This window comes from Magallana gigas, chromosome 1 (genome assembly GCF_963853765.1).
Source record: "Magallana gigas chromosome 1, xbMagGiga1.1, whole genome shotgun sequence".
NCBI lineage: Eukaryota > Metazoa > Mollusca > Bivalvia > Ostreida > Ostreidae > Magallana > Magallana gigas.
Genome location: NC_088853.1, coordinates 22,270,381 through 22,288,610, shown reverse-complemented (window position 1 = coordinate 22,288,610; position 18,230 = coordinate 22,270,381). Strand labels below are relative to the sequence as shown.

Sequence of the window (18,230 nt, the reverse complement as noted above, 5' to 3'; positions counted from 1 at the left end):
TAGCCTATCAAGCAAGAAAACTTTATTTCTAAAACTTTTAACGTAGACAAAATATGAATAAGAAAAAGATTAAATGACAAAATTTTTAAATTACAGAACTCTTTTGTGTCAATCGTGTTTTCACTCAAAAAAAGAAGAAGTTCAAATTGATGACTGATTTTAAACATTCAGTTTTATTTTTTCTTTCTTCAAAAATTGTTTATAAAAATAATTCCCGCTATTTTCTAATATTCCAAAGCACACTGTGTTGTTGATACATATCAGTGGCGTCGGAAAAAAAATTGAAAGTATGGGGGGATTCTAGTCTTGTTAAAAATCTCGACCAAAAAACCCCCCAAAAAACAAAAACCGAACGGTCTTTGGTTATGGTTATGTATAACTTTACATGGGGGAGGAGGGGGGGGGGGGTCTAGCCCGCCCGTTCGCTTCCGACTCTTATGCATGTTCATCTAAAGTAGATGAATTTTCGATTTATAATGAATTTTGAAATCAAACCACGCACCTGTCACAGGTATTGTATAAATAGTGCCTGTTCTGTACCGCCGGTTGACATTGGTTTTCTCAGGGAGTCAATTTCAACTCTTACCCATCTAAACATATAAACAGGCACAATTTATTTTATTTTACTGGATGTCTTAAATTTAAAGAACACTTTTTTGCTTTTATAAAGTAATGAAGTGAATTCTATGGCGAACTATATGCGCATAATTTACGCTCATGTAGCAATTCGTTGTGTTACCTGTTGCTAAGTGCGTTGCGAACGCTGGGGGTAATAGAACGGATTATCAACGGCGTCTTAACCAATCAGATTTCAGTATTGCATATATATGTACTTGCATAAGGGCTCCTTCGTTGGGGTAATAGAATAAACTGTAACCGGTGAACATAAGGGGTTTCTGTAAATTCGGCGGCAATAAGACTAAAATGACATGGATAATAAAACCCACTTTATCAAAACTTGAGGAAGTAATCTCTTCTTTAGGAAATTATGACATTTGCATAATTATCCATATATATATATATATATATATATAGCTGTAAAGATATATCAGGCCTATATTTAAAGGACACTGACAAGTATGTAAATTAAACACAACAAACCAATTTTATTATCAACCGAAATGTACATGTAACATACAGATAGGCTATATAATCGTTATTGTACTTAAAAAACATGCATTAAAACTATTTTAAAACATCAATTTATTCTAAAACAGGTTTCTTTTTAAAGTAAGTCTATGCTATATTTATCTTCTAGCTCAGACATATTTGTAGCAATTTGAACAAGCCATGCTATAATACAACAGGTCCGTCAATCATAATTTTAAATGATGATAAAATGAGTTTCAACATCGGATATAGCTAGAAAAGCTGATGTATGCATTATACAAAGTTCCCACACTAGAAAGTTCAGACACTTTCTTTATCCTAGAAATATCAAATACACCTGTAACAAATTCCAAAACAAACTTTGGACGCTAGTGACGTCGATTGCATAAAGGCCATTATATCGCGACCTTGACCTTTGAACTAGTGACCTTTGGTAGGAATGGACGCGGCCTCGTATGGAGGGGGTTGGTCATTCATTCCATGAACTGCACCATATCCTGTTAAAAAGGACAATATAACATATTTAAATGTGATATTTGAATGTGCTGTTCAAAAATATATCAATCAAAGTGAGAGTGTTTTCCCTTTGTTTCTGTTCTCTTTTAAGAAGATTTAAAGAAAAATATGATGTGTTGAGATAATTGAATGAAATATAGGACTATAAACGTTCTTAGTTTAGCGGTAATCATATGTACATTAACATGTATTCGCCTTTTTATCCACTGTTGAAAGATTTACTTATAAACTGAAAAAGATACTCTTACATGAGTATGTATTGGTAGAATATCAGCTCAAATAGATAAAGGTTTTGCTAAATATTGACTGCAAGAATTAGTTTTTGTACCTTTTCAGTTTTACATAACCTTGAAAATAACTTCATACATAAGTACCTAATTAGGATGAACCTAAATCATGCATGACACTTTGTCTTAAAGACACAATCAACATATTTTTTTTAATTTTGATAATTTCACTTAATCTTCCCGATTAAGTAAATTTCAGATACTTAAAGCCAATGTCTATTAGCGACGACTTCATTTTGATGCTCGCAATTTTCTTAAAATGTTTGTTAACAGTGATTTTGTTTTCATTTACCTATTGTTTTTGTCAACTCACCGTTTTGTTGTGTTGGATATATCCCCGGATTTGGGTTGGAATATCCCGGTGGACAAGGACCAAACTGACCGTAGCTGACCGGCACGTGACCTCCAACTTGATTTAAGATAGGGAAGCCATTAAAATATGTAAAACATAGAATACAAAAAGAAATCTTTTCATTCTTGAAGAAATATTTTGGATAACATAGACTAGTTCGTAGCATTTAAAGACGGCAATAAATGTATAAACTGAAAATGGGTTTTATACATGTTTATGAAAGGGTTTATACTGTGGTTTCGTCAATATTTGTGAGCATCACTTTTCGTGGATTGGATGAAAATTACGATTTGTAACATGCACATTTATTTTCTTACCTGTTGATGTCGGCATGTTGCCATAATACTGTCCTGGAATATAGTTGGGATAAGCAACACTCCGATTATTCCGGGTTAGATGCACTCGTTCAACAATATCTTTGTTACAATTAACAACCAACTTACACATCCGGCAAAAATCAATCAGCCACCCAATGCCGAACAAACCGAAGGTAAACATGTACAGAAGCCCCCAAACAGGTCTGTTTAGGTAGAAATGATGAAACCCGAGGAGTCCGAGTGGAAACCAGAGAAGATAGGCGTCATCAAGGTTTTTGTAAGAAGTGTGACCAATTTCTTTACTTTTGTTATAGCGCTCGAGTAAGATTGGGAAACGAAACCAATCAACAATGTAACCAACACCGAAAATACCGAAAGTGAAAGTATACAGAAGCCCGAACCCGATTCTATTTAAATAGTAATGATGAGCCCCGAGAAGTCCCGCAGGAGAAACAGCTAGGATGCAAGTTGCGGCTGCGCTTTTCTCAATTGAATCTGGAATGTTTGAGTTGGCTTTCTTAACATGGTATGGCATCAGACAGGCATCAATTAACCAACCAACACCGAGGAGTCCGAAAGTAAACAAATATAGAACTCCAAGGCCAATGTTATTCAAGTAGAAATGATGAAGACCTGAATAGAAAAAGAAGGATTTTAACGCTGTTATCGCGTTACTTAATTGACAAAAAATAAATCAAATCAATTTACTATCAGAATACTATCTTCCCATCTACTATGCTTGTAAATATAATGCCTTCTCGCCTACTCCTATTAGATTATTGAATATTTTTCTTATGTATTTTACCCATTAATATTTTATCCATTTAATATGGTATTGCTTTTTAAAGTAAAACAAATCTATAGTCATGACTTACACTATTGTCTAAAATAAAACCTACCTAGAAAACCGCCTGGAAACCAGAGCACATATGCGTCATCTAAATGCTTTTTCTTAGCTAGGTTTGGGTTTTGTTGTGAAGCGTCGTTATTACATCGTGATACCAAGACCGGAAGTCTAAAAATATCAATCAGCCATCCTGCGCCAAGTAATCCGAAGGAAAAAAGGTACAAAATACCCCATACAGGACGTCTAAGGTAGAAATGGTGTCCTCCGAATAAGCCTAGCACAATCAGTAGCATATACGCCTCTAAAATGGATTTCTGTGGAGCTGGCGTCGGACAAAACATAACTGGGTGGTTAAGATTGTAACGAATGTATCCCGTAGGTGGTTGCTGTGACAACGAAGGGTTCTGGGGCAAAACGTATTGTGGTACTTGTGGGTATATATATTGCGGCTGTTGTTGATAGCCACCTTGTGGTAGGTTCTGTGGTTGTGATGGAAGGTTAGCCCCGTGTAATGGCGGCGGCATGTGCTCGTTTGGATTAGCGCCCTGTGAGTGGGGTGGGAAGCCCGATGGGGGCTGAGCTGGTGGGGCTGGTGGGGCTTGTTGTCCCCCTGGTACCGGCTGGCTACGCCGTTGTAGTGTTTCTTTTTCAGTAGACATTCTATTGAAATGCAGACATACAAACTTTGAATGCTATGATTAAAACGCGTTTTAATGAGAGAGAGAGAGAGAGAGAGAGAGAGAGAGAGAGAGAGAGAGAGAAAGAGAGATAGAGTATTTACAAGCATGGTGACTCGTATTTCATAAAAAATGGGCAAGTGCACTGAAGCTATAGAGAATAGGCCCCTTTTCAGTGCAATTTTTATGTAGGTAGAACCCACGTTACTATTTGAAATAATATATTCCATAAGTAGGTTCAAACATGGGTCACGCACGTAAAAGCTGCCACTTACTATAGGAAAAACCTCGAAATTTTCAAACGTTTTTTCATATTTTGGGTACCTGCCTAATGTTGTGCAAATTTCTTATTTTTATAGAATTTTTCTAAATGTATAATGCTCTGTTGTAAAGCTTCGTGCAATTTATATACACTAAATTCAGCGCCAAAACTTGCTGATTTTATAAGTTTAAATATCAATAGATATGAAATAAAGCTTAAGGAGGCCGATTTGGGTTTTTTTGCGGAAAAACTACAATAGCATAACTCTTTATTTTTTAACCATATGTAATTTAAACCAATTCTAGTTTATTTGCGAAGGTTCATAAAAATCGACCGTCTGGTTCATTTTAGGGACCATCTCAAAATAGAGGTACATTTACTATAGGAATATATAGGAAACTGTCATTTTCCGCACATCAAAGCAGTTTTAAAAAATACTACAATAGCTTTTTTTCTCAAATTGTTATATATGATTAGTAATATCATGTCCTACCTTATATGTAAAAAACACAAAATTCTACCGTCTGGTTTTTAGTGGGGGCCATCTCAAAATATTAAAATGCGGCAAATTTTGCTATATATTTGGATCATCACGAATGATGATTGGTATAATGGATTCATTCCAAAAATGAGGAAAATATCCTCGAGGATAGCATCATTCTGTATATAAAATTTCAACAGCGTACAATTTTTACTTTTTCTTTTATGTTATTTCTTATAACGTACTCCTACAAAGCTTCATTTTATCATAACGTCATAAAAGCGCAATGGCAATGCTCCCCTACCGCACAACGTAAAAAATCGTGTTAAAAATAAGAATTTCCTTTAAAAATCTAAATATTTTTATCTGTATTTTGTTTATTGTGTTCGATTTTATAAATGATATCGAAAAAAATTCATAAGAAGTATAAATCAACTGTATTATATTAGAATGTGCAAAAACATGCGCAATGCAAACTAAAGTCGGCCTCCTTAATTGGAATTTTCATTTTTTCACTTTTACTTGGACTCATAAGTCCACATGTCTTTTTAAATGAAAATTTTTACTTTTGGAATAAATGAAATATCATCGCTTCACATTTTGAACCCATAATCCCTTGTAATATTGCCAAATACCCGAATGGTTTGTTACCTCGTTGTACAAACTATATTATAATACATTTTTCTGCTTAAAAATTAAAGCAATGCTAACAAACACATGTATTTACTTACGAAAAAAAAAATACTGAAATATTCCACATTTTGAAATTGAATAAAAGACTTGCCAAAATTTTTAAAAAATTATAAATGAATTGTACTTCTACAGAATTGATAACAGTACAATTTATTCTGTTCGAAATATTAATAAAAAATAAATAGTTTATAATCTATAATACTTGCTTTCAACAATTAAAATGCCTGACCGCTCATCCGATCGCCAAACAGTCTGAAGTAATTATCAATTTTGTCTCATAACAACATGTTTTAGATTAAGGAGCAATAAAAGTTGTTAGAAAAAGTTAGATATAAAAAAAATGAATTAATGTAACATCAGTTGATTAACTTTTCAATTAATGAACAATGAACACAAATAACAAAATAAAATTAACACTACCCTAATATACTAGTTTTAAACAGTGACCCAATAATTGAACTTACAAGTGTGTATACATACATGTACAAGTAGACCCACGATTGAAAAAAGAAGTCCAGCTATAGCAAATCTTACTTACCTGGCAAATATCCGATACTGACAGACAGACATACAGCAAAAACACAGGTGTTTTATTCAAAGAACCAGAGTCACAAGATCTGTTACGTCACAATCGGTTCGGTTCTATTGATTTTAGACGCCGGGATTTCGGTCACCAACTCGTGATATTGACATAGTTTTGTTTACAATCTATTTTTAGACACTCGACACAGTCAGGTGATGAGATCCAATACTGGAGCGGATCGTTCGGTTGAGAGTTATTTAAATGTTCGTGTTTATTCGTTGGTTTGATATTTACTATCGCATATCTGGGATTTCATTGGAAATTAATTAATTTTATTTTAAAACAGTTGTATAAAGTGTTTCATGCGTTTTCGGGGGGGGGGGGGGGGTCGAGGCCTAATTTTAATTTTACGTATATTCAAGATATTTTTAAAATTGGTTTGAGGGTTCAGATTAACCCCTCTATATGTTATAATTCATGTTTTCTACCTCTCTCATGTCGCTGGAATTTTCTTTTATCGTATATTCATAATCTAGACGTCTACCTTAATATATTTTAGATTGATTATTAACGACTAGTTAATACACAATTTCATTTAAATACATTGAATTGGACAAATTATTTCTATGATAAAGGCTAATGTTTTCAATATACATTTATTATTTAGCATATGATTGATCCGTCATGCCATAAATGCCTGGTATAGGTTTGACAATACTTCAGTCATACATGTAACACACCCTGCTTGATTTATTTTAACTTTGTGTATTGGGTCTAACTTTAAAAAAATGTCTGATTTCATGTTAATGTTTTTGCAGGTTAGAGATCTCTAAAGTAAATGAATTGTCATGCTCAGATCTAGAGTAAGGGTGGGGGGTGGGGTGGGGTGGGTAGACACTTTGCAAAATCACAGGATGAATCTCTGCCATTCAGTCAATTGAAAGGTGACTGAAAAGTGACTGAATGGCATATTTGTGTCTTCGGTCACCTTTTCCAGACCATTCAGTTATCATTCAGTTGATTGAATGGCAGAGCTTCACCTTGTGTTAGATTTAGATTTCTTTAAATTTACATTATAGAATTAGCATAAATATCCCCCCCCCCGGTAAACTCAAATAACCATCAGACCCCCCCCCCCCTCCCCGAAAACATTTTCTGGATCCGCACATGATTGTGATAGTATCTATTAATGTAAAGTCAATTTAAGGTAAAGTGGGTCAGGTAATATTGCAAACTACCTGTATTTGAAAAGCAGATAACAAAAATGGGCTATGCGAAAGTTTAAATCTTTTGAAATCCGTGCGTGTGATGAACGGGGAGTAGATTATTTACATGTACTAAAATAAATAAAAGGAAATGTAACGAAAACTTTACATAAAAATTCAAAAAAGAAATAGCAATTAGGATATATGGAATTTTATTCGTTGAATCATTTTCCCTATATGCAGATGGTGGTTTGGATATAAGTACAGTTTGTGTCATTGTATGTCATGTATGTACATATTCAAACTTGTGAATCTGACGATTGGAGTAAAAAAAATTCTTGAAAAAAGAGACTTTATTGACTGTAATTCATTGAAAGCTTGATAAAAAACTATATATTAAACCAAAATTTTTATTTGAAAAAAATAAATACGCAAATGATTTTAGAACGGTTTTACAACCCAGTGGGAATATTAAAACAGCAAAATTAAAGATCAAATGTTATTCAGCATGCCTGCATAAAGGCTTAGCTTACAACTGATAAAATTAATTCAGGTATATCCAATTGCAGGTTTGTCAAAATGAAAATGATGATTTATCATCATTTTTATCATTTTGTGTTTTTTTTAACTAAACTTTGAACTGTGATTAGTAACTTTTTAACATACGATGTATAATTATTATAATTTTTTTTTTTACAAACATTAATGTATACTATACATTTTATCATTTATATAAAACCCTGGTGTTTAGCAAGATAGCTTCAGATTTATATTATCCATTTAAATGTGGAAAAATCATTTAGCTGAACAAAATTACACCTTAAGACCTTAATATATTGCTTTGATTTCACAAATATTGAATCAATTGATCAGTAACCCCCATTTCCACGCCTCTTGATATAGATAAAGAAACAATAATAAATACATATCCTAGTAACTAGCATATATCGTCAACCAAACTTCTGAATATTATTCTCTGAACGTACACTAGATGACAGTCCAGCCACTGAAAGAAGAAAAGTAAGTAGGGCCGCTCCATAGAACACCGTTCAACACGGCTATGGGATGGGTGCGTACATACACCCTGTCACCCTCATTAAGTTCCACCACGGCTACACTTGAAGTATGGCGGATATTGTCGTCCCCTTGTCCGCTACAGAGCATGTCTCCTACACTCCGTGAATTGACCACCAGTTCGGAAATCAAATAGCCGCCATTACTGCAGTACACTGTCCACGAGAATGCATAAACACCTTGTATAGGACAGGTGAAGACTCCAGTTTTGGAATTGAATTTCCCGCCAGTGTTTGTGACCACGTGATCGAAGACTATCGTCTGCTTTGGTTTGGGGTGCATGTCAGTGTTTGAAAGGTACGAATAGAAAGCGACTCTATCTAAGCAAACAAGAAAAATGATTCCTTTAATGTGACGAATTATTACTTTCTGAAAACATCAAAAACAAAGTTACAATCAAAACAGCCTTCTTTATGATTCAAAACCCCTTTCCAACAAAACAAAAGAACAACAACAAACCAATACAATCCCAGTGCTCATTATTATACTTTTCTGTTAAATTTTAAAATTTGATTGGTTAATACGCAGTTGATAATCCGTTCTATTACCCTTAGCGTTATCAACACACTTGGCAACGGGTAAAACAACGAATTGTTACATGCGCATACATTTTGCGCGTACGGTTAGCCGTAGAAATCACATTCATTATAATAAAATAAAAAGTGCCTGTTTAGGAGGATAACAGTTGAAATTGACACCCCTCGAAAAGCATTGTCCTGTCAAACAAACACTATTTATATAATGGAAGCTACAGAACATTTCAACTTTTCCCCTCTTTTACATGCTAGCGTTACTTTCTTGTCCTTACCGCGGTCAATGTTTTGAACATCTTTAATTAAGCTGTTTGCATCATGTATGCCATGTCGACGATTAATAACTTGCTCGTTTACACCCTTTTTGGAAACTGTTGACCTTTTAGAAGTTATTGCAACGGAAGATTCACTATCAGTGTTTTTCCTGTCGAAACTTGACTTACTGTCAAAACTGTTTTTGTGCAGCATTTCGTCTTGTTGTCTTTTAAAAGCAGACTGTTTTGAAGTTGTGCACGTTCGAGCAGATAATGCATTAATGAGGTCTTCGTGTTCTCGATTCTTTTTCTCCTGCACTTTTAGCCGTGACTCCAGATTTATGTTAATATGTTTTTGTGTAGACAATCTCACCTCCAAATCGGCAATTCTCTCTGTCAATTCACCGATCACAGACGTAAGTGTTTCTGTGTTGTCAGGAATGAACGCCAAACACGAGAGAGGGACTGAAAAGAGAAACCAATTGAAGAGCATTAACATCATTGAATATGGATAGGAAAAGAACCGTAGTGATTATAAGGAACGCGTTAAAATGTCAAATTTGTTATCTCTTTAGAAATGAGGGCATGCATGTAGAAAGAGATAAGAATTTTATGAATTTCGCAACTTAGCTACCTTTTCTAATAACGAACTGATTTTGCCAGCGAAATGCCAGCTACAACAGAGAAATCAAATGAATTTCAGAATGTGATCAATGGTATTGGCGGTCACGAATGTAACATTATCCTTCTAAAGTATTGTTTTTCGTGTATGTGCCATTGTGCTTCCAAACATAGTTAATCGTAGACCGTTTACTGTAGATTTTTAAATAGACGCTAGGAAATAATATCGACGTCAAATTGCGTATTAGAGATCTAGCTTGTTTTAAAATGTCGCTTTTAGTTTTCTGATAATTAAATTAGACTATGATTAAAAAATTCGGCGTTCACGATTTCATATTCTCGCGATTTGATGCAAAACAGTTGAGTCGCGAAATTTAGTACTCGTGTAAAATAAGGAATCTACAATAGTTGATACTTTAATACTACATGCGATTATCATAACAACTTAAATTCAATTTAATAACATGTTATTAGCATTTCATTCCACTCATCTCTTTTTAAAAAAAATATATTTAAGAAAATAAAATTTATTGCGCTAATACAAATATATGCAAACCATTCTCTTTTCAATCAGGTTAAAATTGCAGATTTTTTAGGCACCTAACATGATAAAACTGTCACCCGATTAAACCTACTAAGATTTGCTCTTTATATTCCTATGTAAAAATTTGAACCCTCATTGTGGCCCCACCCTACCTCCGGGGATAATTTGAACAAACTTGAATCTACACTAACTCTGGATGCTTCTGTTCTACACAAGTTACAGCTTTTTTGGCCAAATGTTTTTGAGAAGATTTTTAAAAAATATCAAAAAATATTTAATGATTTTTAATCATCTCCCCTTCATTTTAACAAACGTAAATTCCCTTCACCCAAGGATGCTTTGTGCTAAGTTTGGTTGAAATTGGCCCGGTGGGTCTGGAGAAGAAGTCGAACATGTAAAATGTGTACAGACAGACAGACAGACGGACAGATGGACACCGGACTAAAAGTGATCAGAAAAGCTCACTTGAGCTTTCAGTTCAGGTGAGCTAAAAAGGTAAAGCATTGAGATACTAAATGGGTAGATTCAAAGGTTAAAAAAATACTATAACTAAATTTTTGGGGCACATAGCTTGGCTAATTGCATGAATATTTGATTAATTGTATTTTAGAAAGTATTTAATATTCGTTTTTAATCATGACAAAAACAATCAAAATACATCAAATGTTGTGTTCGTGACCATATTGTGTTGCCATGGTTACCATAAGGTTGTGACACAGATCATAGTATGAACCCTTGATATCTGAGCTTTAATAATATATACAGGTTACCTTTTGTAAATGTCACAGTTTTCATTTCAAAATTGTTAGCTAAATTCTTGGAAAAACTGTCAAAATGGCGGTCGTGAAACGGTAATAAAAACTACGCTGTTAGAAATATACTAAGCAACTGCTAGAAATTAGAGAACAGTTTATCTGTTTTTAAAACAATTTTTTCTCAAAGTTTTTTTTTTCTACACGCTTTTCTTCCCAATTACTTAAAAGTAAGTAAATGAAATTAAAACTTGTTAAATATGTTCAAACTTTTATAACATTGATGTCGTTTTTCTTAAGAGTGTGTTCTTGATAAATGAAATTGATAAAATCTCTTCACTGAAAAAGTGTCATTTGTACAGAGTATACATGTGTTTCTTGTGATAAACAAAGTTGATGATATATGTGCGAGGATCGCAAACCTTTTAAGGGATTTTGTAGGATGTTTAAATTTTGTTTCATGATGTATTATATAGCAATCTATCTATATTTTACAGGTATGACACGTTGTTACGTATTTTTAAAATATGATGGTACAAATGAATTTTAATTCGCTTCACAGATTAAATGGATGGACAAAAAAATAAATAAATAAAAAGAATAAAATGAAAAAAAAACAGTTTACCTTTTAAGAAATAAACAGTATTCATAAAAGGTATTTCTTCAAGTAAATGATATTATTTGTTCCAAAACCTTTGTCACTTTGTCTTTTTTCATCATTTTCGAGTATTATTAAAATGGTGTCCCAACGAATTTACAGAAGCACGATATGGAGGCAGTAAATATTGCTTTAAACTATTTTGGTTGCCAGAATCGTATCCAACTGCAGCAGAAAACTGTGAAAAGTAAGTTAACCAGACACCAACTTTGGTCGAACTCGTCAAGGTGAATTCATTGGAGAAGAAGTTGTATTAATTTGAAACCTTTTTAAAGCGTAAGGATGCTTGTTTACCAATTTTGTGACACAAAATATGATTGAAAAGCTGACTCGAGTTTTTTGTTTAGCTAAGAAGGTGTCGATTTTCAAATATTACTTAAAAATTACTCTACTTGAATTTTTGTTTTAGAAGAAGTCTTAAACGACCGTTTACTGGGAATAATCAAAGTATGCCGTTTTAGTTATGCCTTCAAAGTCAGCAGTACTCTTTATTGATTATACAGAACAAACCATAAAGAAAAAAATGCACAATTAAAAATAGATCTTGTTTAAAGTGCATGTTTACCTCCTGTTTTTTTAAATTCATACGTGGGCGTCTGTACATGTAAATAAGCGTTGGACCATGTTCAAAAGGTAACGCAAATATTCGCTGACGAAGTCATTGGAAAAATGTCCTTGTTACAGGACAAGTAATTCCTCTTTAAGATATATCTACCAAAAAAAAAAGGATTATTGTTAGTATGCATTCAGGTATGACAAAATGTTTATGTTCTTAACTTTGCCTTATGGTCCAACCACCTGTGTTAAACATAATATGATACTTTATTCAGATCATGAATGTAAGTGAACACAGATGTAAGAAACGCAAATGTAATATGGAAGGTGTTTGTTTTTTAAGAAAGAAATTACCCTACAATTAAATGTTATCACCTTTTGTCGTTGTTGCTATAAAATAGCAGGTATGTAGATCTCCTTAAGGGGTAAACAGCATAACACCTGATGCATCTGGTAAAAAAAATGATCCTTGCATTTACTTGTTTATGGCTGTATAACTCCCATCACACGATTCTCACGTGGAGTTTTTTTGGCAAGTCTTCAAGAAACCTGTGCCATACACTTATAAATGTTTATTTGATGCCTATTTGATTAATGCTTATTCTACTATCAACCAGGCACCAACTGTAAGTAGAGAGATTTAAAAATCAATATTTTATAAGTATCGATGACCGGAACCATTTGATACCATTTTTAGATCTCCTTAGGAAGAAAGTCTATATATAGATATATTAGAAAATATTATAATTTCAAAGATAATATTTATTAACATATTTTTTACTAAATACAAATTTATAGCCTTAATCTTTATTTGTAAGAAAGGGTAAGGTAGATCGGGTGGGTAATGTTTTGACCACCAACGCCTCTTAAACTGTGATATATGCCTATAATTTATCATGATATGTGTAATACCATTTTAAATAAATTGATGACATATTAAATGTATATGCATAATATAATAACATATGGTATCATATCGTTAATCATTGCATATTTAATGATTTGACTAAATATTGTACTACAAGATCTAGTCTATAAAATGGTAACGGCATAGATCGATATGACGAAAATATTACTTTAGTGTTATAATTGAATACCTGGTAATAGTTTATAATGTCATGATTATTAAAATGTCATATCTAAATCTTTTTTTTAAAGTTTATAATATCTAACGAAAATCATATATAAGGTTTGTTAAAAGAGTTCAATATGATTCCTATCCACATTCATATCGGAGCAATAGAGATCAGGCTCCAAAAAATATACTCAACGAAAAAAAAACCCCACACACGAGGGGTCTTTCTTTAGTGGGTGGTATTTCAATGTTTATGATGTGAATTTGTATCGAATCTCTGGTCACTATTCTAAGGTTTATAAGTATATGGGTCACTATTCTACAGGTCATTACTCTACATGATCATAATTCTACAGGGGCACTGTTCTGTAGAGATCCTTATTCGTGTCTACCACGGGAAAATGTAATTATTTTCATCCATGTATCTTTTGAAAAAAAAAATATATTCCTGCCCCAGAAACGATTCCCTCACCTTGACTGATGTCTGTATTTACAATGTTATGATGCATAATTTAGCTCCTAAAAAGTCAATCTTTTGATATGTTTAAAAATATGTCTTAAGTAGACGTTATAATCTACATAATGAATGATTCATTAGATAAGGTAAAATAAACAATCTCTAAGCAACAGTTTTTTTACCATATTTAAATGTACTGAGCATGTTTTCACCCATTGCTAAAAAAGAGATATGGTGTCGTCCATACAGCTACTAACAAAACCATCAACCGGTTCCCGTAAGTAGTAAGTAATGAATGTATTAATGTGAATATTATTCGACAGACTTTCATTAAAATTGATTAAATCGTCTATATATCTGCTAATTTTGTTTTTAAAATAAAAATGCATAGATTGCATCGTCTTATCATGTAAAACTCAGAGGTTGCATTAAATCGGATAAAAATGTTTTCGGTTGATTTTTCGTAACATTGAGAACATGTTGTAGGATTTTAGAAGTATTTGCTGATTAAGTGAAAAAATTTTGCCGGTTGCCATGATAATAGGACAGTTTTGAGAGAAATTTAGAGGAAATGTAAATCCTGCTCAGAAGTTTATGGTTAAAAGAGTAGACCAACCAAGTTACCTGAGTTTTCTACCTGTCAACCAAATGAATTCCAGCGAACTAATAAGTAATTATGTTTGATTCACCTTTAAACGTGAAGGGCATGATGGAAAAAAACCTCGATGGTAACCGATGAGACAAAAAACAAGGTGTATTATGAGTCCACAGGAAAGGTAAAAATTGTGTGCAGTCATACAGAACGATCGATGTCGTTAGCTTTCAACTGTTTAAGATGTGCTGCATTTTGACAATGCTGTGTACACGAACCTATCTTCGAACAATGACCGATACAAAGTTATCCTAAGGTATAACCATCAGGGAATCGGATACATTTGTTTTTCATAAAAACTACCTTGAACTCAGTTGAACATGTTCGTAAGATTTTCATTATTTGGGTTTTACATGCTCATGGCTCTCAATTTTGAAAGTTTCATGAACTTTGGGATTAAGATATACTTGTGTTTTAGTGAAGAATATTTTCATCCTTCAAGTAAGAAAGCCATTGACTGTAAGTTGATTGACTAGAAAATTATTATTTAAACGTAATACGTGCACATTCGTACTAATTGTCAAGGAATGCAATGGCAATTGTTTAAAAAAAAGAAATAAAAAGATCATAAAAATAAAAATGGTCTTTTTTTTATATTGAAGTAGAACTAATAGCATAGTAAGAACTTGAATACAAATGATTATTCGTATATCATATTAATATGTCGAATGGGACTCGGTGATTATTAAAATTGCACCCTTTATAAATGAAAGATTTGAATATAAGAGGAGTTACAATGTACATGTATCAAGAAACGTTGATTATAATTAATGTCTTATAGCAGGACAGTGACAACCATGACTGAAAAACATACAATCTATTTCGCCGGGAGAATCACTGGAGGAAGAAAGTATGCTGATTTATATCAGCGGATTGTTGAAAAGTTAAAGACATACGGCAACGTTTTGACGGAACATGTGGCAAACCCAACAGTTGAAGCCGGTAAAATAAAATGTAGAATATTTTTTACAGTTATTGAGTGTATACAATCGATATGGATAAAATATGGCAAATGCGGTTTGATTCTTTTTTGCTTTCGCAGATGAAGACAACGCGGGATTAACTGACGTTTTTATACATGATAGGGACATGGACTGGCTATATGAATGTGACGGTAATATTTGTAATAGAGAAAAAAAAAACTTAATTAATGAGAGACCATTCTTCTAAATGTTCTGAGCTTGCTGAATCTTTTTTTTTCAATAAGTCATATGATCAATAATATTTGAATCAATTTGATGCAACGCAATAAAGAGAGGCATTTTTACAACGAATGAATATCGACCGAGTTAAAAAAAACTCTCATAAATAACCACAAATATTTGTATATATGCTAGTCCCGCAAAACAATTACTTACATTTTATCATAAATTTGAAAATACTAGCAAAGGATTATAACAACGTACATTGTATGATTTAATTAATAATTGTTATTATTGATGTTTTTGTACTTGACAAAATGTCATTGCATAACAAACTATATAAAATCACAAAGCATTGTTTCTTTTCCCAAAGTAGTCATTGTTGCCGAAGTAACACAGAAGTCTCTGGGAGTGGGATACGAGATTGGAAGAGCGGTTGCTCTCAACAAACTTGTCATTTGTCTTTTCCGTTCTGATTCTGAAGAAAGTAAGATTTTAAGATTCATATTTACCCGCAAAAGACAACATTCCAGGATAAAATGGTGTTTGCTAATTTATCATTCTAAAATTTTCTTTTATGATTTAAGATTTACCTAGAGGAATTGTTCATAACCATATAATAGAATAATCTATTCCTCAAATTACTTTGTTTTTTTTTTTTACTATCAAGCGGTTTTGTATTGCAGGGTTATCACCGATGGTTGCAGGAGCTGTTGGAGAAAAATTCTTCGTATACCACTATAAAGAAGATCAATTGCCTGAAATTTTCGCAAAACATTTGAAATGAGTTATTACATCTTAAAATTTACGGGAAAAAACTCTTTAAAACTTTTTATAGTTTTTTTTATAAAGTTAAAAATACAGAGTTTTAAGTTTTTGTTTAAATGAACATGTGAAGTTATTCAATGGTTTTAGAAAATTGGAGTTTTCCTTGTGACAAAACATATCTCTCTTTGTTCAATTTCGAACGTTTCGTAATGAACAATTTCAACTTCTCAAAATCGCTGAGCAAAACATGATGTAGTAATCTTTTATAGTTTTATGAACAAGTTTTGTAAAGGTTATAATAATTCATTGTTTAATTTTAATTTTGATTGTTTCAAGTGGATGCAATGGATAAAATTGTATTATAAAAACTTTGCTTTTCATAGTTCGATCAGGATGCCGATTACTAGTAGTTCTCAGTAAGTGGGAACTGCGAAATCTCCGAAAATTGAGCCGCTTTCAACTCATATGTTCCACAATTTATATACTTTGTAGAGAGGGAAGAAAATTTTTTTTTCACGAATCGCTCAAAAATTGAATTTTAATTGTTGGTAGACAGCTCATATTGTTACACAATTTATAAACTTTGTAGAAAGGGAAGGAATCTATTTTATTTCACGAATCACTCCGAAATTTAATTATAATTGTTGACAGACAGTTTGAGGTCTGTATATACATGTAGCAACTAAACAAATAAAGAAAGTACGATTGATTCTATTATAATTGTATATGTACATATGTACCTAAACGACCTTGGAGCCAATGTATGTGTTGTTTGTATATTGTACTATTATGTACTTCGTTATTCTTTTTGCTATACTAATGCTTCATACATTTTTAGTGGACATCAAATTTAGTGGATTTATGGAAACTTTAAATTTTTGTGATCGGCTTCGGCCGATTACTGTTGTGTCCATATGAGGCATCCGGCAAATGCTTCCACGTGCGCACACATTCCGCTTGCATAAGTAGTTCTTATAAAAACTTGAAGTTTGGTTTAGTATTTATATAACATTTTACTCAGTTTTATTTCAATTCATTTACCTTAAGAGATGCAAACATACATAAAATACAGTTCGACCTGTTAATTCAAGAATGCACTTTTTGTCTCACGCGTAAGAATTTCGATCGACAGATTCATTCAGTAATGCAGTTGACTTCAATGAACTGACCTCAATCATAAGAAGATGCTCCATGATCTGACCTTGATCTATTGATATTGCATAATAGTTGCTAGGAAGACGGCTTGATTTATAAACAAGGTTACGTTATAATGCGACCTCAATAGCAAGTTATGATGGCATTCAATGTTTTGCAGTCGCATTAAATCATTTTAATACAACTCTTTCTTTGTATACATGTTAATGCTCTTTGAATAGCCCTACTCAGTATTCTGAAGAAGAAGATACATTAACATTTAATAATTACGTTAAAAATATAAAACTAGACAAGGAGTTTATGAACGGCTTTCCCCAAATTTATTTCAAAATTAAATTTGTTGACTGTTTATAATGATGAAATTATGATGTGCACATTCAAAATTAATATTCTATATTTTGTAAAAATATAGTACTTTTAAAATTATTTTACATCAAACTGATCATGTTAATTGCTTCTAGCTATCAATATATCATTATTGCCGATCATTCCTTTAAAAGGAATACTTGTTTAATGTTACGTTTACTTTAGACCTTAGGTCAGTTATCATCCCAACACTTTGAAATTGAAGAAATGGCGATTTTGTAGAACAATTGGTTTCCTTCGACATTTCAACAAAATATACTGATATTCGGATGTTTTACATTTTTTGGAGGAAACCCCGATATATGGGGATTTTTAACAAGTATTTTATTATGCAAATACAAACATAATAGAATT

The 18,230-nt window shown here is 32.6% G+C and overlaps 1 protein-coding gene and 1 non-coding gene across 2 annotated transcripts; one reads left to right on the top strand and one right to left on the bottom strand.

The window, feature by feature from the left end:
• Nucleotides 1-1,086: 1,086 nt before the first annotated feature.
• LOC117687818 (uncharacterized) lies at nt 1,087-6,246 on the bottom strand. The gene is made up of 5 exons (XM_066088571.1): nt 6,081-6,246; nt 3,482-4,089; nt 2,583-3,215; nt 2,227-2,322; nt 1,087-1,607 (listed from the first exon to the last, which is right to left on the bottom strand). The coding sequence occupies exons 1-5, from the start codon at nt 6,110-6,112 to the stop codon at nt 1,531-1,533; spliced, it is 1,446 nt and encodes a 481-aa protein (XP_065944643.1). The 5' UTR covers nt 6,113-6,246; the 3' UTR covers nt 1,087-1,530.
• Nucleotides 6,247-15,212: 8,966 nt separating this feature from the next.
• Nucleotides 15,213-16,418, top strand: LOC105348262 (uncharacterized). The gene is made up of 4 exons (XR_010711647.1): nt 15,213-15,387; nt 15,488-15,559; nt 15,964-16,074; nt 16,274-16,418. It is a non-coding gene; the product is annotated as an uncharacterized protein (transcript).
• Nucleotides 16,419-18,230: the final 1,812 nt, after the last annotated feature.

Excerpts from the sequence above, each read along its gene's own strand:
- LOC117687818 (XM_066088571.1), bottom strand. The coding sequence starts at position 6,112 with ATGTCTGTCTGTCAGTATCGGATATTTGCCAG. Across the intron at positions 2,323-2,582 it reads CAACATGCCGACATCAACAG|TTGGAGGTCACGTGCCGGTC; the intron begins GTAAGAAAATAA and ends TCTTAAATCAAG. Across the intron at positions 1,608-2,226 it reads ATATCCAACACAACAAAACG|GATATGGTGCAGTTCATGGA; the intron begins GTGAGTTGACAA and ends CCTTTTTAACAG.